At 35.3% G+C, this 15,562-nt stretch overlaps 1 protein-coding gene across 5 annotated transcripts in view; it reads right to left on the bottom strand.

Moving 5' to 3' along the window:
- Window positions 1–15,562, bottom strand: part of GRM8 (glutamate metabotropic receptor 8) — a 316,002-nt gene that overhangs the window by 169,087 nt on the left and 131,353 nt on the right. For all 5 annotated transcript variants that reach the window (XM_021555217.4, XM_021555218.4, XM_021555222.4 and 2 more), the window contains 3 exons: window positions 5,490–5,625; window positions 4,867–5,021; window positions 3,878–4,015 (listed from right to left, as the gene is read on the bottom strand). In XM_021555217.4, coding sequence (XP_021410892.1) covers window positions 3,878–4,015; window positions 4,867–5,021; window positions 5,490–5,625 — 429 coding nt within the window. The remainder of the gene's footprint in view (window positions 1–3,877; window positions 4,016–4,866; window positions 5,022–5,489; window positions 5,626–15,562) is intronic.

Raw genomic sequence — 15,562 nt, 5'->3', positions numbered from 1 at the left:
AAGCCAAATTTGATTTTTTTTTTAATTCCAGAAAAGTCAGAACAAGAAATCTCTAATATTTTTCAATTAACTATTCTAATACTGAGGATTTGTTCAATGTACACTCACATTCAGAAACATGCAGAGCTAGCTTCAAATCAATAGTGGTAAAAAAATTACTTTTTCAAAGTTTAGGTGAATCATTGCCTTCTGTATAATGGCAAAAGTCAGAAAAGAAACAAACAGGCAAATTCAAAAGAAACTTATTACTTTATGTATCTCCAGAGCACAAATTCTTATAGGAATAAGAAGCAACAGCAATCACAAATAAACAGGATTTCAAGATTCAAATAAACTGTTCAAATTATTACAATGCTAGACTGCAATAGTCAGTAATGTATAAGAAAAGAAAAGGTAAGAAGGCTTATGCCCTTGTGTAATTCTTAATCTTAAAGGAAGATAAATTCCTTTCATACTTCCAGTGCTTAAAATACTGTTGATTTTACATTAAAAATAAAAGAGAGAAAGGTTTTTCACTATTAAGCATTTTCTAGTATCTTGATAGGGAAAAAATTGCTTGAAATTGGATTAGGCCAGTAGCATCCTCACTGCAGGCAGCAAAAATTTATAGCTATGAATAACTTGACTAAATAGAGAACAGGGATATCACTTTTGTTGTTGGGAATTACAAATGTTATATGAGAAAAAGATTCAAGTACCTCCTATGTAAGATAAACAGTAAGGCATAATAAATTACATCTTAAGCCTGAGAAAACTTTAAACCTATCAGTTTGCCTTTTAATATCATTGGAGAGAGATTTTTACAGATTGTGCCTGTATCTTGAGCTTTTGGATTTCTTTCATTGAACTACTGGCTACTGACATCACAACATCATGGAATCACAGAATCAAAGTTGGAAGAGACCTTCAGGATCATCTAGACCAACTGTCAACATGGCACCAACATAATCACCTCTAAACCATATCCCAAAGTGCCACATCCAGACACATCTTCAAGACTTATACAGACAGTGACATGATTTACAAATTGGACTCGTAGGCAAAATAAAAAGAGAATCTTATTTTCTGCAGTGCCCAGATAAAAATACAGGAAAATCAGAATAAATGGTGTTTTACATGCAGTCTTCAAGTTCTGAACTAGAGATAGGAATACAGAAGCACAGAATCACACAATGGGTCAAGTTGGAAGGGACCACAATGGGTCATCTGGTCCAACCTCCCTGCTCAGGCAGGGTCATCCCAGAGCACGTGGCACAGCACTGCATCCAGATTGTTCTTGAATATCTTCAGTGAGGGAGACCCCACAGCCTCTGCGGGCAGCCCGTTCCTATGCTTGGCCACTTGCACATGCCTTTTAAGAATTGAGCTGAAAATCAGGACTAAGACACTACACACAAAATATCAGAGGAAGCTCATTGCAAGGAAAAATGGCAGTGGGGATAGGCTGAAGTTCAAGGATTTCAATATTAAGTTATAAACAGCTAAATGTAACAGCTCTTATATTCTTATTAAAATTTGGGGATTCATTCATTTTTTTTTCACTTACCACCATTGTTTCAGAGCAGACTCGGCCATGAGGTAATGCCTTTGGCCTCTCAAGGAAAAGATAAATTCATGGGTAGGATATACTTTAATTTTTAGCAGACATAGAAGATCATAGTACATACTCAACTGTTTTGAGGGCTGTGGTATGAAGAACCAGCCAGGATTTCACTGCTGCCTCTCTTTTGTGCATGAGAGGCCCTGACAAATGAACTTGGGTGTGTCAAAATATCATTTGCAATTCTCAGAGTCTAAATTGGGTTGGGTGTCATTCCCCCATTCTCTACTTATCATTTTCCTTAAATCACAGGAGGTTTATTTTGAACTTACTATCACCACCAGCATCACTTGATTCAGTTTAATTAAAATTACCATATTTTGTGTACTTTTGTTACCCAACCCTTTAAATTTGATTTACATAGGCACAGGGATCATGATGAATTGCCAGTTTGTTCAGATCTGCTTCTGTTCAAGTGGCAAGCCACTTTTAAGTGGTTTTAATCAAGAGTCCTATCACTCATAGGTACTTTGCAGAAGAATTCCATGTTTTTTTCCCTGCCAGTTAAAATGCACATGCAACTGTCATATGAGACCTCTCATGTCTTTGTCCCATCACTGAGTACCATGTTAACTTTCTGGGCACAGGAAATATGTTTTCCTTCTATTTCAGGTTCAGAGAACATACCAGATTTTTTTATTTCATAAAATATACAGATATCTGTTTCAAATTAGAAATTATTTTGGATCAAGATACAGACTATGCATTTCATACACTACTTTTTGGTAATTCAATTTGGCAGATGTGATGAGGCTGAGATAAGTCATACAACCATCTGTGGTAACATTTAGAACTTCCTAAACTAAACTACATACACCAGTCATTCCACCTGAAGAACTTAAAAAACCCCCATCTATTATCCACTTAAAATAGCAGTAACAAAATAATCCCTTTCCAGATGTGGGGAACCATCCAGCTGTGATTTACTGCTATATGAACCAAGGCCAAGGAGCAAAGGATTAGAGTAATGAGCTATCATTTAGCTCAGTGAGGAACTGAATAGTATCCCTTTTTTGGTGAAATATGTGGTGAAAGGCAGAAGACAAGGCGTTGCTGAAATGACAGAGTGAATGCATGGCTCTGATATTTCTGTGTGAGTTGTATCTGTGACTTCTGAAGTCCAGTGCAGTAAGTGCTTGAATTGATGGTGCAATATACATTCAATAAATCTGATGGTCCAGAAAGTGCAGGAATCCATGTTCTTGGAGACTTCATAGTGCTTCTGTCTGACAAGCTCAGGACAAGTGAGGTGCTGGCACGCAGAAAGTTTGGAAGGGCACCCTTATAACAAAGGCTACATGAAGGTGTCAGCAAGCAGCCAGAAATCTTGGGACAGCAAGTGAAAAAAAAGCTAATGTTCCATGGGGAAAATATTATTTGGTGAAAGAGACTTCCAGGAAAATCAAGGCACATCACAGACAACTTACGTATGTAGTGCAGAAAAATTGCATAGTGCTGCTGGCACTAATCACAGAGATGATGGTCACAGCCAGCAATGCTGGGAGTGGTGGCAGTAATTAAGGAAATGACACAAGGAGCCCTGACATTAGGTAAAAGTGTCTACACAAGAAGTAACATAAGCAATCTGCTGTAGCCAAAGAAAGTAACATTCTTGTAATAAACTTTTCCAGTAACAGCAAGAAAACAACATCTCATAGGGAATATCAAAGTCAGCTGCTGATGTGCCTGCTGTATTAGGTGTCATGACAATTGCATCTGGGTATGATGTTTGAGCAAGCACGTTTGCAAAATCTAGTGACAATTACTTCAAGTTTTTGCTCAAACTTTATAGAGGCTTTCAGTTTTATAATATGCTACAGGATCCTTCTTTTACACATGGGGAAAAGTAATAAAAACATATTGATTTGGTTTTTCCTTCATCCTCAAACACAGTTTGTAAACTAAATAAGGAGTTCAAGACTTGACCTATCATCAAGACCTCAGTAGTTTAAACATAAATTTAATTTTCACTGTATATACTTCAGGGTTAACAATATGAAAGTTATCATGATGCACACACTTGCTAAAAAAAAATCATACTGACAACTACAGATAGGGTTAGACAGTCATTGAATTTGTGCAAATTAACTACTAACTTTCTCATATATTGTCCATTAACTTTTTCTTCAGGTTTAATAAAAAATGTCACACTTTTTTTACAACTCAGCAATATGCATTGGAGAACTGAAGGGAGACAGAAAAGTGATTAAAAGAAAGCAGCTCCTTTCCATCACTCCTATAAACAATTTAGAGATAATTTTTTACTTTAACAGTTACCTGTGCATTTCTTGATGTTGCTATTTCTTTTTCCATGTGATCCTAACTTGCATCCAAAATTCTCCTCCCAAAATTCTGCAAACCAGACATTTCTCCGATTGTTAGCAAGTGTTCTGCTCCGAAAATATCTATCAAATCCTACATTGAAGAGAAGTGAAAGAAGCACTAAAATATGTACTATAAAAATAGTACAAAAATATAAATTTAAAGAAAATATCCATTTTTTTTATAAATATAAAAACAAGAAAAAATTCTAGGCACAAACTATTTTATGAGCACAATAGCACCTAAGGATTAGATTTCATTTCAAGGTCACATAAAATCATGGAGTAGCTCTTTATTGAACAAAAGGATGTCCAGGACACCCATATTTTTTTTTCTATTTACATAGTTAATTACACCTGTTGAGAAAATAAAGATTCCTACTTAAACCTGATGATGACCAGCCTTACCCCTGGAATCCAGCTGTCATAATGAAATCATGACATGGGTAAGCACACTTACCCAGACATAAGAGATGATACTATATCCAGTACCCTCACAGGAATAAGGTGCTGCAAACCAACTCCCACTTCATCCACCAAGTAAGAATCTTTTTTAATACAGTAGCTTCTTAAAGTAAGTTTAGGAGTGGAAAGTGGGGCACAGATCAATCTCCTCCCCAGAGAACAATCTGATTCATTTTCATTCACCCAATACATATTTGTCACAAAGAATGACCCAGCTATGGTTAAGAAGGTCTCAACTACAAGTGTCATTATTAGACCTCATTATTAGACAATTACAAGATTGCCTAATTGCAGATTCATCATCTCCTCATACCAACAGATATATTAAATTATTTTTTGATCAGGCAAACTCAGTTGGTTGGAAATCTTTTCCTGAATTCCCTGTAATCAAGGACTACATGATATAAAATATTTTTAAAGAGACCTAAAGCACTTGAACTTTGACAGAATATGAAAGGTTTGTGCCAGATGCATCCTTACCATCTATGGATGTTCTTTTAGGTAGAATGGTTACTGCTCCTTCTGCAATCTCCTCCTGCTGCTGGACTGGTGAAATTTTTGACCCCCAGCTGTCTGACCCAATCCAGAGGAAATGTCCAGACTGATTAGCTTTTTTGGCTGCTTCCAGTACTCTCCTGTAAACAAACAATAAATGACCAATTAAACAAATTCCATTTACAAAGAACTTGAGAGACCCAGCATTTATTATGGCTATGCATAAGCTTACAATAATGAATTAATCTATAGTTTTCACAGTTTAAGGCATATTCAACAACAGCTGTAATGAACTCAAGATACAGTAATGCACAAGTTAATTCATTTTGTCTTTAGCCATATTTTTCTAGCATTCTTACTGGTTTCTTCCTTTTCAGTTGACAAATAACTATCTATTGGCATTGCATTCCTAGGATCTAGTCTGGGACTATTCAGAATAAAGGACCAGCCCACTCTATAATTATAATTCAGATTCTTATCATCAAATTTTCAAGAATTTTTACATAGGACTGAATCTGAAACTTCTTTGTTAGTCTATTTTTCACCAGCCAGCCAAGCATCTTTGTGAAGAGGAACATCTTCAAAACAGAAAATTAGGAAACAGGCACCTAATATCATCTTCATTTGCAAACATGATCACTGCTCGAGCATTTGGAGTTTCCAACAAGCGCTTAATGATCTTTTCAAATTCTCCTGGTCTTGGCTCCCGAGGGATTTTGAGTGACTGAGCAATGCAAACACCTCCTAGGAAAAATTGAGAGGAAAAAAAAAAAGAATTTTAACACAGTAAATATCCACACTTCAAATAATTCTTAGCAAACCAGGCAAACAGACAAGAAAAGGTGCTAATCTGAGATACAACAGCACAGCCAAAAGTGACATTATCTATGTGTTTTGCAACATGTTTTGTACAGGCTTACACACTCGGTTCATTAAAGAGTGTAACACAATTACTTTATATTTTAGATACATTTTTAAACAACATTCTGAGGTCTGTTGTCCAGCACCACACTCTGGCTCAGCTGGATCAAGCTCCCCAGACCTACCTCATCTACGGCAACTGAGAACCCAGCCTTGCCACAGCACTGCACTGAGCCATGGATCCTCAGTTTCACAGTTACCTTATGTTCAGCATGTGGCTCTTTGGGATCAGGTACTGTCACACACCTCTGCCTTGTCAGCAGGGAGTATGGAGCAGAGAATATATACAGATCACTTTTAATTGTTATTATGACATTCTTAAATGAGTTGTCTTAATTATTTAAGAAGCTGTCATTGAACATTCTAAATTACTAATCAGCAAATGAACACACACACAGAGACTATATTTATATTTCTTCCTGACAGAGGGTGCTGATTGAAATCTTTGCATTTTACCTGTCAAGTAAAAAGGGCTGATTTCTACAGAAACTTAGTGATTTCTTATCACTTTCATAGACCATTTCAGGGGAATCTCTACTCTCCAATAATAACACTGTGTTTCAGCATGCAAGAGAAAAATGTCTTGAGCCTGTTTTGGGAATCACTAAGTCCATATTGCTATCAGTTTCCAATGCCATAGGTGATCTTTCTGATTGTTTACTGATTTGCTTATTTTAATCATTTTTTCTCTAAGAACTACAGCCTGATTCTCATTGCTACATCTAACACCCACCAATGATTGTTCTTGAATTTTTTTATTCCAACCATAAGAGCCTATTGAGGGGAATCAAATCACTAATAAACCCAGAAAATTTTAAAAAATGAGAAAATATTTAGCTCAGACCAAAGGAGACAAGTTACTAGACAAACACAAGCAAACTGTACATTTTGTATCCCTACATCTAAATACCTCTACACTGAAATAGTTTTCAGTGTGAATAAGAATGTGTTTTAAAAGAGATGTTCTATTTTAATGAGTTTTAAAAGAGGTCCTCTATTTTTAATGAATGCTGGTATTTATCTTTCGATGTATAAGATCATTTGAGATATGTACATTTCTTTGCATTAAATGCAGTTAGTCACCGTTAGATGGCTGTGTTTTGTATGGGGAGGCTTTCCAACTTTCTCATCCATCTTATTCCTCCTATCAAAATGTTAGAATTCTGTTTTTCCAAAGTACTTCACAAATTAGGTTGATGAACACCTTCAGTGGTAGGATTTGAACAAAAACAAGAGTCCAGTCAGGTGAAACTTGGCATGTAGATTAACATGAAGGTGTTACCAAGGTCCCTTGTGTAAGCTTTTTGAAGCTTAATGTATTTAATCCTTAAGCAAAATAGACAAAAAAAAAAAAGGTATGTCTGAAGGTATTTTTCTTATTTTATCAAAAAAATGAGTAGGAATGGTTCAAAACTGTCCCAAATCTGTCAGTGATTAGGAGGCACTAAGACAATGCACTTTATGACCTGCTTTAACTTTTTGGCCAGCCTTGATTTGGTCAGGCAGTTGGACTACTGATCATCATAGGTCCCTTCCAACTGAAATTTCTATTCTATTCTATTCTATTCTATTCTATTCTATTCTATTCTATTCTATTCTATGTAATATTTCAAAAATGCTGGGAATTCATTATCAGATTTTGTGCTGCTTTTGCAGAATCTCATTGACTTCAATAGCTCTCTGAAGAGGCAAATCCTAAGTTTGAATCAAGTTTAGACATGGCATAAATGAAGCATGGAGCTATCAACTGCCAGTGTAAAAACAACAACTTTCAAATTATATCACCCAGTTTTAGTCACAGGCAAGCATATCACCTTTTTCAGTTATGCATCAATTACTTGAGGTGTTACATTATTATTTTATTCAATTGAGAAATTGATTCTATAGTACAGGCTTTTCCTGAATTCTTCTCTGCTTTACATGGAAGAAATAATATTTGCAAGTCAGAATACCTGCCATTTCTAACAAAAATTGTTTGTATATAGGTCCTTACCATCCATAAATAGCTCAACAATATAGCATAAATAATTTACTCTTATGTGCTATAAAATGGAACATAGAACCTTTTTATGGCAACAGATTTTCTCACTTTTTTACAAATATCCTGTCTCCCCATGATGGAAAACTCATTTGCCAATAACAAATAAGCCTTTATAGCAAATGATCCTTATATTTACCAGGTATTTTTTAAAATCTAGTAACGAAAATATGGACACTTTATTGTGAAAAGCTTTAACTAATTATCTAAGCTATTAGGCTATTAGCAATAGACACTTCAAAGTCCTTTCTTTCTTAAGTACCAGGGCTGAAATATAAAAGAAATATTTAGCAGATATCCTGTAAATTTAACAATCAGCAATTCACTGTTAAAAAAAGAAATGCTTAAAAAAAAAAAATAAATAAAATGCAAAGCACATAGCTGTCCCCAAAGTCATTCAGCACCAAAAGTAAAACAGATCCTAAAAATGATATAAAGGAATATTTTGTTACCTCATACATTTTGTAAGTGCATTTTCCAACTACTTCTATTCATGCAATGGCCCTTAAGGAAAAAAAGTCATTCTACCCACATAAAAATCAAATGCAAATATTACAAAATGCATATCTATAATAAACTATGTACATCCATCTACAATTTTTGTGAAATGGATATCAAGCAATGAAGAACTGCAGTATCTAAAAACGCTATTTTCAGTGAAAATAGTGTAGAAGAAACATCATTCCATCATTGCAGCAGCAAGTTCAGTCATGACTGTACTGTGCATCTTGGCATCTCTGCATTGAAGAATGTGTTAAGTACTACCAGGAACATAATAAAATGCACTTCAGCCTTGTTGCTACATTTATAATTAATTAGGTAGGCTATCTCCAACACACAAAACACTTTGTATACATCCTTACCTATATATTGCATATACAACTGTTGCTCAAAAAAATAACAGGATATCAATTTTCAGTTAATAATGAATTGCTGGAACCACAAAGGTATTCACAACATTACAGCATCAAACTTCCTGGCACCCTGCTGCCTTTGAAACCTACAGCCTGGGCTAAGTGCCCAGACACAGAGAGAGATAAGCCTAGGAAAAGGATCCCCATGAGCCAGCAAACTAAATAAGGAATAATTATTCCTCCAAAATAGGTTGCAAAGGTACTAAAAGGACAAGTTTAAGGCCAGTAGTTAGGATTAATCTCATGAAGTGTGAACAAAAGAGAGATTTCCCCAAATCAAGAATAAATAGGGCTTGAGAACAGATGTCTCATACATGATGCCAATGGATTTACCACTTGCTGCAGAGATGCCAAAGGGCAGATGGTTCAGACATCTAAGGTCTCAAGAGACTTTGTGGCTCTGAATTATAAGAACAAATTGTATTTCACTCCATCAGCATTTCTAACTGACTTGGCATGATGACTGCTTGTCTCTGTTGCTGGTTTCTAAGATCCTTCATTGTCTGGGGATGTACTTTAAAAAAAAAAATGCATTGGTCTAAATCTCCCTTGACTAAAATGATGATAAATATAGCATTTGTGTAAGGAAATGAGAGCTAACTTTCTTCTTACTGAAGAAAAGAAAATTATATGTTTAAGCCCCATCAATTAAAAGGACCTATGATGAGGCTTCAGAGAGTGCTGCACTAAAGTTATTGAGGTAAAGAAGGGAGAGAGCCAGACAGACTAATTTCAGGTAGCTACTACAAACAGGCATCAGTAATTGTAGCCACTGCTACAGTATCCATTTCCTAATTCATATATGACACAGGAGATGAAATTAACACTTTGCATCTCTCACACATTTAGAGACATTAAGAGGACACTGAAGGAAAGTAGCTCTTTGGCTACTGTGGAGGAAAATAAAGTCTTACCACCAAATTCTGCTAACCCTCTTTCACCTGTTTTCAGATTTGTAAAGCCGAGGTTGTCCTCAGTCAGCTCAGAGCTTGATTGGAGGAATAAAACAGTCAATATGAACTACCTTGTGTCAGTGCTGACAAGAATCCATTTGTCTTCTGTCCAGCAGCTATTAAGTGCCATACCCAGCGCCTGGGGCAAGGGGATGATAAAGAGGAGAGCAGAGGTGGGAGCTGGAAATCAGGCTTAAGGCAGGAACTGCCTTATTCCTGATAAGGGGCTCAGTCCAGCCCCTCCACACCGTGGTTACAGCTGGAAATTCATGTGCTTTTAAAAACAGAGACATAACCAGACTTGGTCTACAACAACACATTTTTATCTATATTGAGATAAAAATCACATATTTAAAAAATTGTTCCAGGCTAGGCTTGCTTTGCTTGCAGGTAGTTTGCATCACACAACTTGTGGGAAGACAAGTTATCACTAAACAAACAAACATAACAAAAAAAAAAAAAAAAAAAAAAAGCGACATATTTGAACATATTGCCAGTACAGTGGATAAATAACCCTTTTTTTACGGTCTCACAACAATGTGACAAATGGAAAAAATATGGCTAGATAGTACCCACATAATTTTAGTAGGCAAACATAATCATTTTCATAATAATAAATGCTGATTTTTGCCTGTGTGAGTTTTGAAGTCATGAGATGCCATGCTGACTATATGAGCTTATGTGTGAGAAGATATTGAAAGTGTATTTGGAAAACAGCAAGCAGACTTGGTAGAAAACTTGCACAAAAAATTAGTTTCCTGAAAAAAAGATTGAATGGTGAAGCTAATGCAAATAACAAGGTTGAATTTTCTCCCACCCCAGCTGGGATTCAGTACTACATTATGGATCAGCTAAGTAGGATATATAAGAATGGTCCCTAGTTTTGTATAAAGAAAGTTGAAAACCATTTTCAGTTCAAGTGATCATTGCTGGGATCTCAATCATACTACTCAGAACCATTTTACCCTCTAAACTATTTCCCCATATAAATATAAATAGCCTTACCATTGTTACAGAAAAGGGATCAAGTGATGCACTTTGACAATCTATTTGTCAGCATAAGAAGCTATACCCCACCTGACTCAGTACACTCAGCATTGCAAGCCAATTATTCCATGAGAGCTTCATCACAAATCACACTGTTCCTCAAAAAGATCAAGACAAATAGCCAGGCCATATCTGGGATCCAGTCCTACCTGGCAGGAATTTCTCAGGTGCCTACATGCCCTTTTTACTATGAGTTACAGGCCACTGATCATTAGGCCAACAAAATTTTAATGTAGGTCTGTGGAAAGTTTCCAAAAGACATTACAGACATATGTGAAGGCAGAAAAATTCCTATTCCAAGTAGAAGCCCCAGCAGGAAACTCATTTGAGACCCACAGGGTGCTGCTGCAGGCAGACAGAGTCTCTGACAGAATACTGCACACTCCCAACAACATGACATGACACAGAAGAACATAAGGAAAAACACACAAGTGCATTTCTCCTCCTCTTCCAGTCCTTCCACTGGTTATATTGAAAGTCTAGAAAATCTAGACCCAGTGATATTGAAAGACTGTTCCAATTGCCAGGAACCTAGCTCAATATGAAGATCATTGAAGATACTAACTGCAAGATGATCCAAACTCTGGTTCTGTTGACAAAAATCAGAATATTTATGTCATTTAGGGAATCTATCAAGATATTCCTTTTAAGCAAAGAGTTCACTATTTCCTGAACTTGGATGGTAAGAAATCAGAATGCTAAAGAAAAGGTAAGTGATTGTTCTGCATGGGAGTTTTACCGGTGCTAATAATCAGCCACTTCTAGCAATTATTATTTAAACTAAAACCAACCTGCCATCCTCTTGTGTGTCCCTAGATTCCCTTAAGAATCATTTTCTATAGTATGAGTAAACAAGGACTGACACCTAGGAAGACAGTTAAAACTTGAAGATAAAATTTCTCAAGCAAGAATTCAAAATTAAATTTCCTTAATGCCAAAGTGCTGTTGCTAGGAGGTCTGAATGCATTTTATCCAGAGCTACCTTTACTTAACTTTACTTAACTACCCCAAGAAATTATACTCTCACTGATGCCACTGTGCAGACTTCAGGGCAGTTCAGCTTGAAGAGTAAGAACCTGAGCATTCATCATGCTCTGTGCTTGCACCAAAGCCAGTGCCATGGCATCTTGTCTGCTATTCACATCTAAATCTGGTTAAATAAAATCCCATTCCAATGCATCTCTTTGTTGCAGACACAAACTACCTGTATTACAGAAATAGAACAAATTCTTGTGGCTTTTCATTTCTCTAGAAGATCACCAAATACCTCAGCAAAAAATTTATTGACTTCTGCAAAGGCAGTCAACTCTTCAGCCAACAATGGCAATACTTTCTGAATAGAAAGAAATGATTTTTTTTTTAAAGTAACATAAATAGGAATTTATTCTGAATTGACAAAAGTGGCACTTAATATCCAGTACTTAAATACAATGGAGGAAGAGAGGTTTTTTATAACCTTTGAACAGACAAAAACATTCAGCATTTCAAACCCATATATTGCTATCTTATTTCCTTCACTTAAGTAAAACTGTATCTCCTCAAAATCCCTTAATATTTATGACAAAGTTTTTCTTATTGCACAAGCAGGTTAGTGTTGCTTTTTCATTAACATGTCAGTTACAATTATGAGCTTTTCTACTCAGAACTAACAGCTGTTAAGAAATCAAAGTCTCTCCTTTTTTATTACAATGTTTTAGAAAAGTCTTTCTAGCAAAAGCCTTATTGTTGGGTCTTACATTTATTAATTTTTTTTAAAAAAAAAACAAAAACAAAAACAAAAAAAAAAAAACCAACCAAAACAGTTAGAAAGGATTAAGCAAGACCATGAATGAACACACAACATTCTGATAAATACAACTCACACATTCCTTTTGAACCTGTTTTTCAGATTCCTATGTGTACTCACAGGCATACAGCCATGCATATTTCACAAGCACATGTGCTCACAGATCCTTACACTGTGGTCAAAGCAGATGCTAATTCTAAAATAGAAAAAGAAAGAATAATCCAGCTCTGCTGCTACATGAGACCATTGGCTACTGGCTTCAGTCATCAGAGTCAGTCTCTGAGGTGACATGAAACAGGAGAGATTTGCTATTTTGCACTTCCATTCTGAAAAGTAAAACATTCTCTTTCCATTTTTCTTTTTTTCTTCTCCCAGAAGAGACAGTTCCAAATGTAGCACCACATATTCTGTTAACACCAGCATCTGATGGAAAATAACTGCAAAGAATATTCCCACCATTTCCAGACCTACAGATTTTTTTTCAGATTTGAAAAAAAAACCCAACCTACAAACAATACATTTTTTTATCCTTTGATTTTTAGTGCTATTTGTGTAAATGAAAGCCGACTTTGACAGCCTTGAAAGTGAAAGGCTTAAAGAAGAATCTGTAGTGGAGATGTTTATGAATGGGTAAAAATCACTTAGACGCTCAAAAAAAATTCTGACAAGAATGAATCCTGGAAGGTTTAGAGAGAGGATATTTCCTCTCCACAGTGACTCCATAGATAATTACTGCACAAAGGATATGGGATGCCAACTCAAACTCCAAACCAGTGCCATTGAAATAGGCCTCCACATACATTTGCTGGTCAGCTGTTGCAATGCTTTCAGAGCCATATTTTTTTATCACCACAGTGGATAGAAATATTTCCCTCTGGGGAAGCATTGTTCTTGCTACTTAAATATTTAAAATTCATAGATGTATAATATGAAAAAATAAACACACTGTAATTTTCTGTTTTCTGGCTACATGGAAGGTACAGCCTTAATAAGGAAAGGAGACCCCAAAAGACAAAAGATAAATTTGCGTTTTTTTTTTTTCTTTTCTTTTCTAAAGATCTGGGGAACTGAGGATATAAAAAGAAATTTCATCAATTCTAAAATATTTTCAAATTATGCTTTTAAAGTAACATCAGTTCTGATTTATATAAAAGTAAATAGCATGAAATCAAAGTCTCGCACGTGGTTACCTAAAGTATTTTCCTCTAAAAGTAAATTTGATTAAATATAGCCCTAATTCTTTCCTCCATTTCTCTACACTTCCCAATATTAATGGGCCTGACTACTTGCAAAGATTTGGATTTGATATGTTTATAGTTGAGATGCTAATAGCCAATTCAAAGACATTCTAGAGAAGGTTCAGACATGAAAATCAGTTCACCTCCAAGTATAGGTCCCAAGTCACAATCCACAATAGTTCATAGATGATTGTGAAGATGACACAGAAGCTTATAGCATTCTTTATAAATATGTTTAAACAGGAAAAGATAGTCCACCACAAGAAGGACTGAATTTTGTTAAAACATTGATTTCTAAATAAATAAAATTTTTCTTCTTTTAGAATACTTTGCTCCCTTCAGGCCTCTTTAGTTTACCAGTTTTTATTCCATGTTCCACCTTGTTTATTTTAAACAAGGTGCTATAAAAGAGTGCTTTCAGTTAAGTTGTCCTGGGTTGTCTGATTTTAATAGTAGGCTGCTATCCTACTTCTTCCTTGCATGCTTCTTAATAGAACTATAATGGTGTTCAGGGATTGTATTCAGTCACCTCCTTTGAACTGAAATTCTGTACACAGGCAGGAGAACCCAACTTTTAATCATACCTTCGAAGAAAAATAGCAGCTGTGATTAATGTTCTCCTCCTGAAACTTCTTGATCTGCTTTGTAAAGATATTCCTCTTTTTTGTGATCATAAAATAATCCCAGTTTTCCTGTATTAAAAAAAAAAAAATTTAAAAAGCCCTTCTGCTTTTTGCTATCTTCAAGAAGATACGTAGCAAAATCAATTTTTATCTTTCTTTATGTATTTCTGTAGCCCTAAAGTTTAATATGAGGAATTTATTCTTAAAATTAGGCATGTGTTATTTAGATTAGGTTATCTCTATTCATCCAATACTTATTTTCTTGTAATTTGAACTATGAAAATGGCTTGCATATAAGGAATTACTTAACTTTAATGAAGATAAGTCTGAGTTTGACTAGGGATATTTGAGCTTGAGTGTGACATTCAAAAAAAGCCTCAACTTGGAAGCAGAAATTACAAAAAAAAATAGCCTCCAAAAATAACTATCATCTAATTCTATTTCTGAAACTGCAAAAAGATCATTTGTTTCTCAACATGAAATATACACACAAAATTGTGAGGAAAATCAAGAAAGGATCACTTCTGACAGGGAATCTTGTAGGTAAATCAAATGCCAAGAAAGTAAATAGATATAGAGTCACAGTCTCCCACAACAAAATGGAGACGCACAGGTAGAAAATGGGGTTTACTGCACAAATTCTCTCTACATAGCCTACACTGAAGTTAAGCCCTTGCTAACCTTATTCAAGTGCCTACTTGCAACCTGGTGCTCAAGAGGCTTTGTCTACTTCCATGGAAATTCTCATCAGGAGCCATGCAGGAACAAGGTGAAGTTTCCTTCTAAGTCATGATTATCTTGCAGAGATAACATCACCTATGAGGAGCTCTGTTCATCAATTAGACCAAAAGAGAAAGATTTTTCAGCCCTAAGGAACAACATTCACCATCTACCTTGGCCTCTTCCACTTAAGAGTGATTAGAATATTTTTCAAATACCTAGCTTAGCTTTTGGAAAGGCAGTTTCATTAAAAATTAAATATTTTGCACTTGTTTGAAAATATTTTAAAGTATGAAATGACTTAGTGATTGTATTTCTTATTTTAACAATATTTAAACATTAAGATAAAATGGGGTCTTTTTGGGTAGTTTTTTGTTACTTTTTTAACAGTACAAAATAATATATCAGCACTATAGAGATAAAGCAATTAAATATTTGAGA

Source organism: Lonchura striata, chromosome 1A (assembly GCF_050655825.1).
Source record: "Lonchura striata isolate lonStrDom1 chromosome 1A, ASM5065582v1, whole genome shotgun sequence".
Taxonomy (NCBI): Eukaryota; Metazoa; Chordata; class Aves; order Passeriformes; family Estrildidae; genus Lonchura; species Lonchura striata.
Note: the sequence above shows the minus strand (reverse complement) of the source record. Positions and strands in the feature narration are given on the sequence as shown.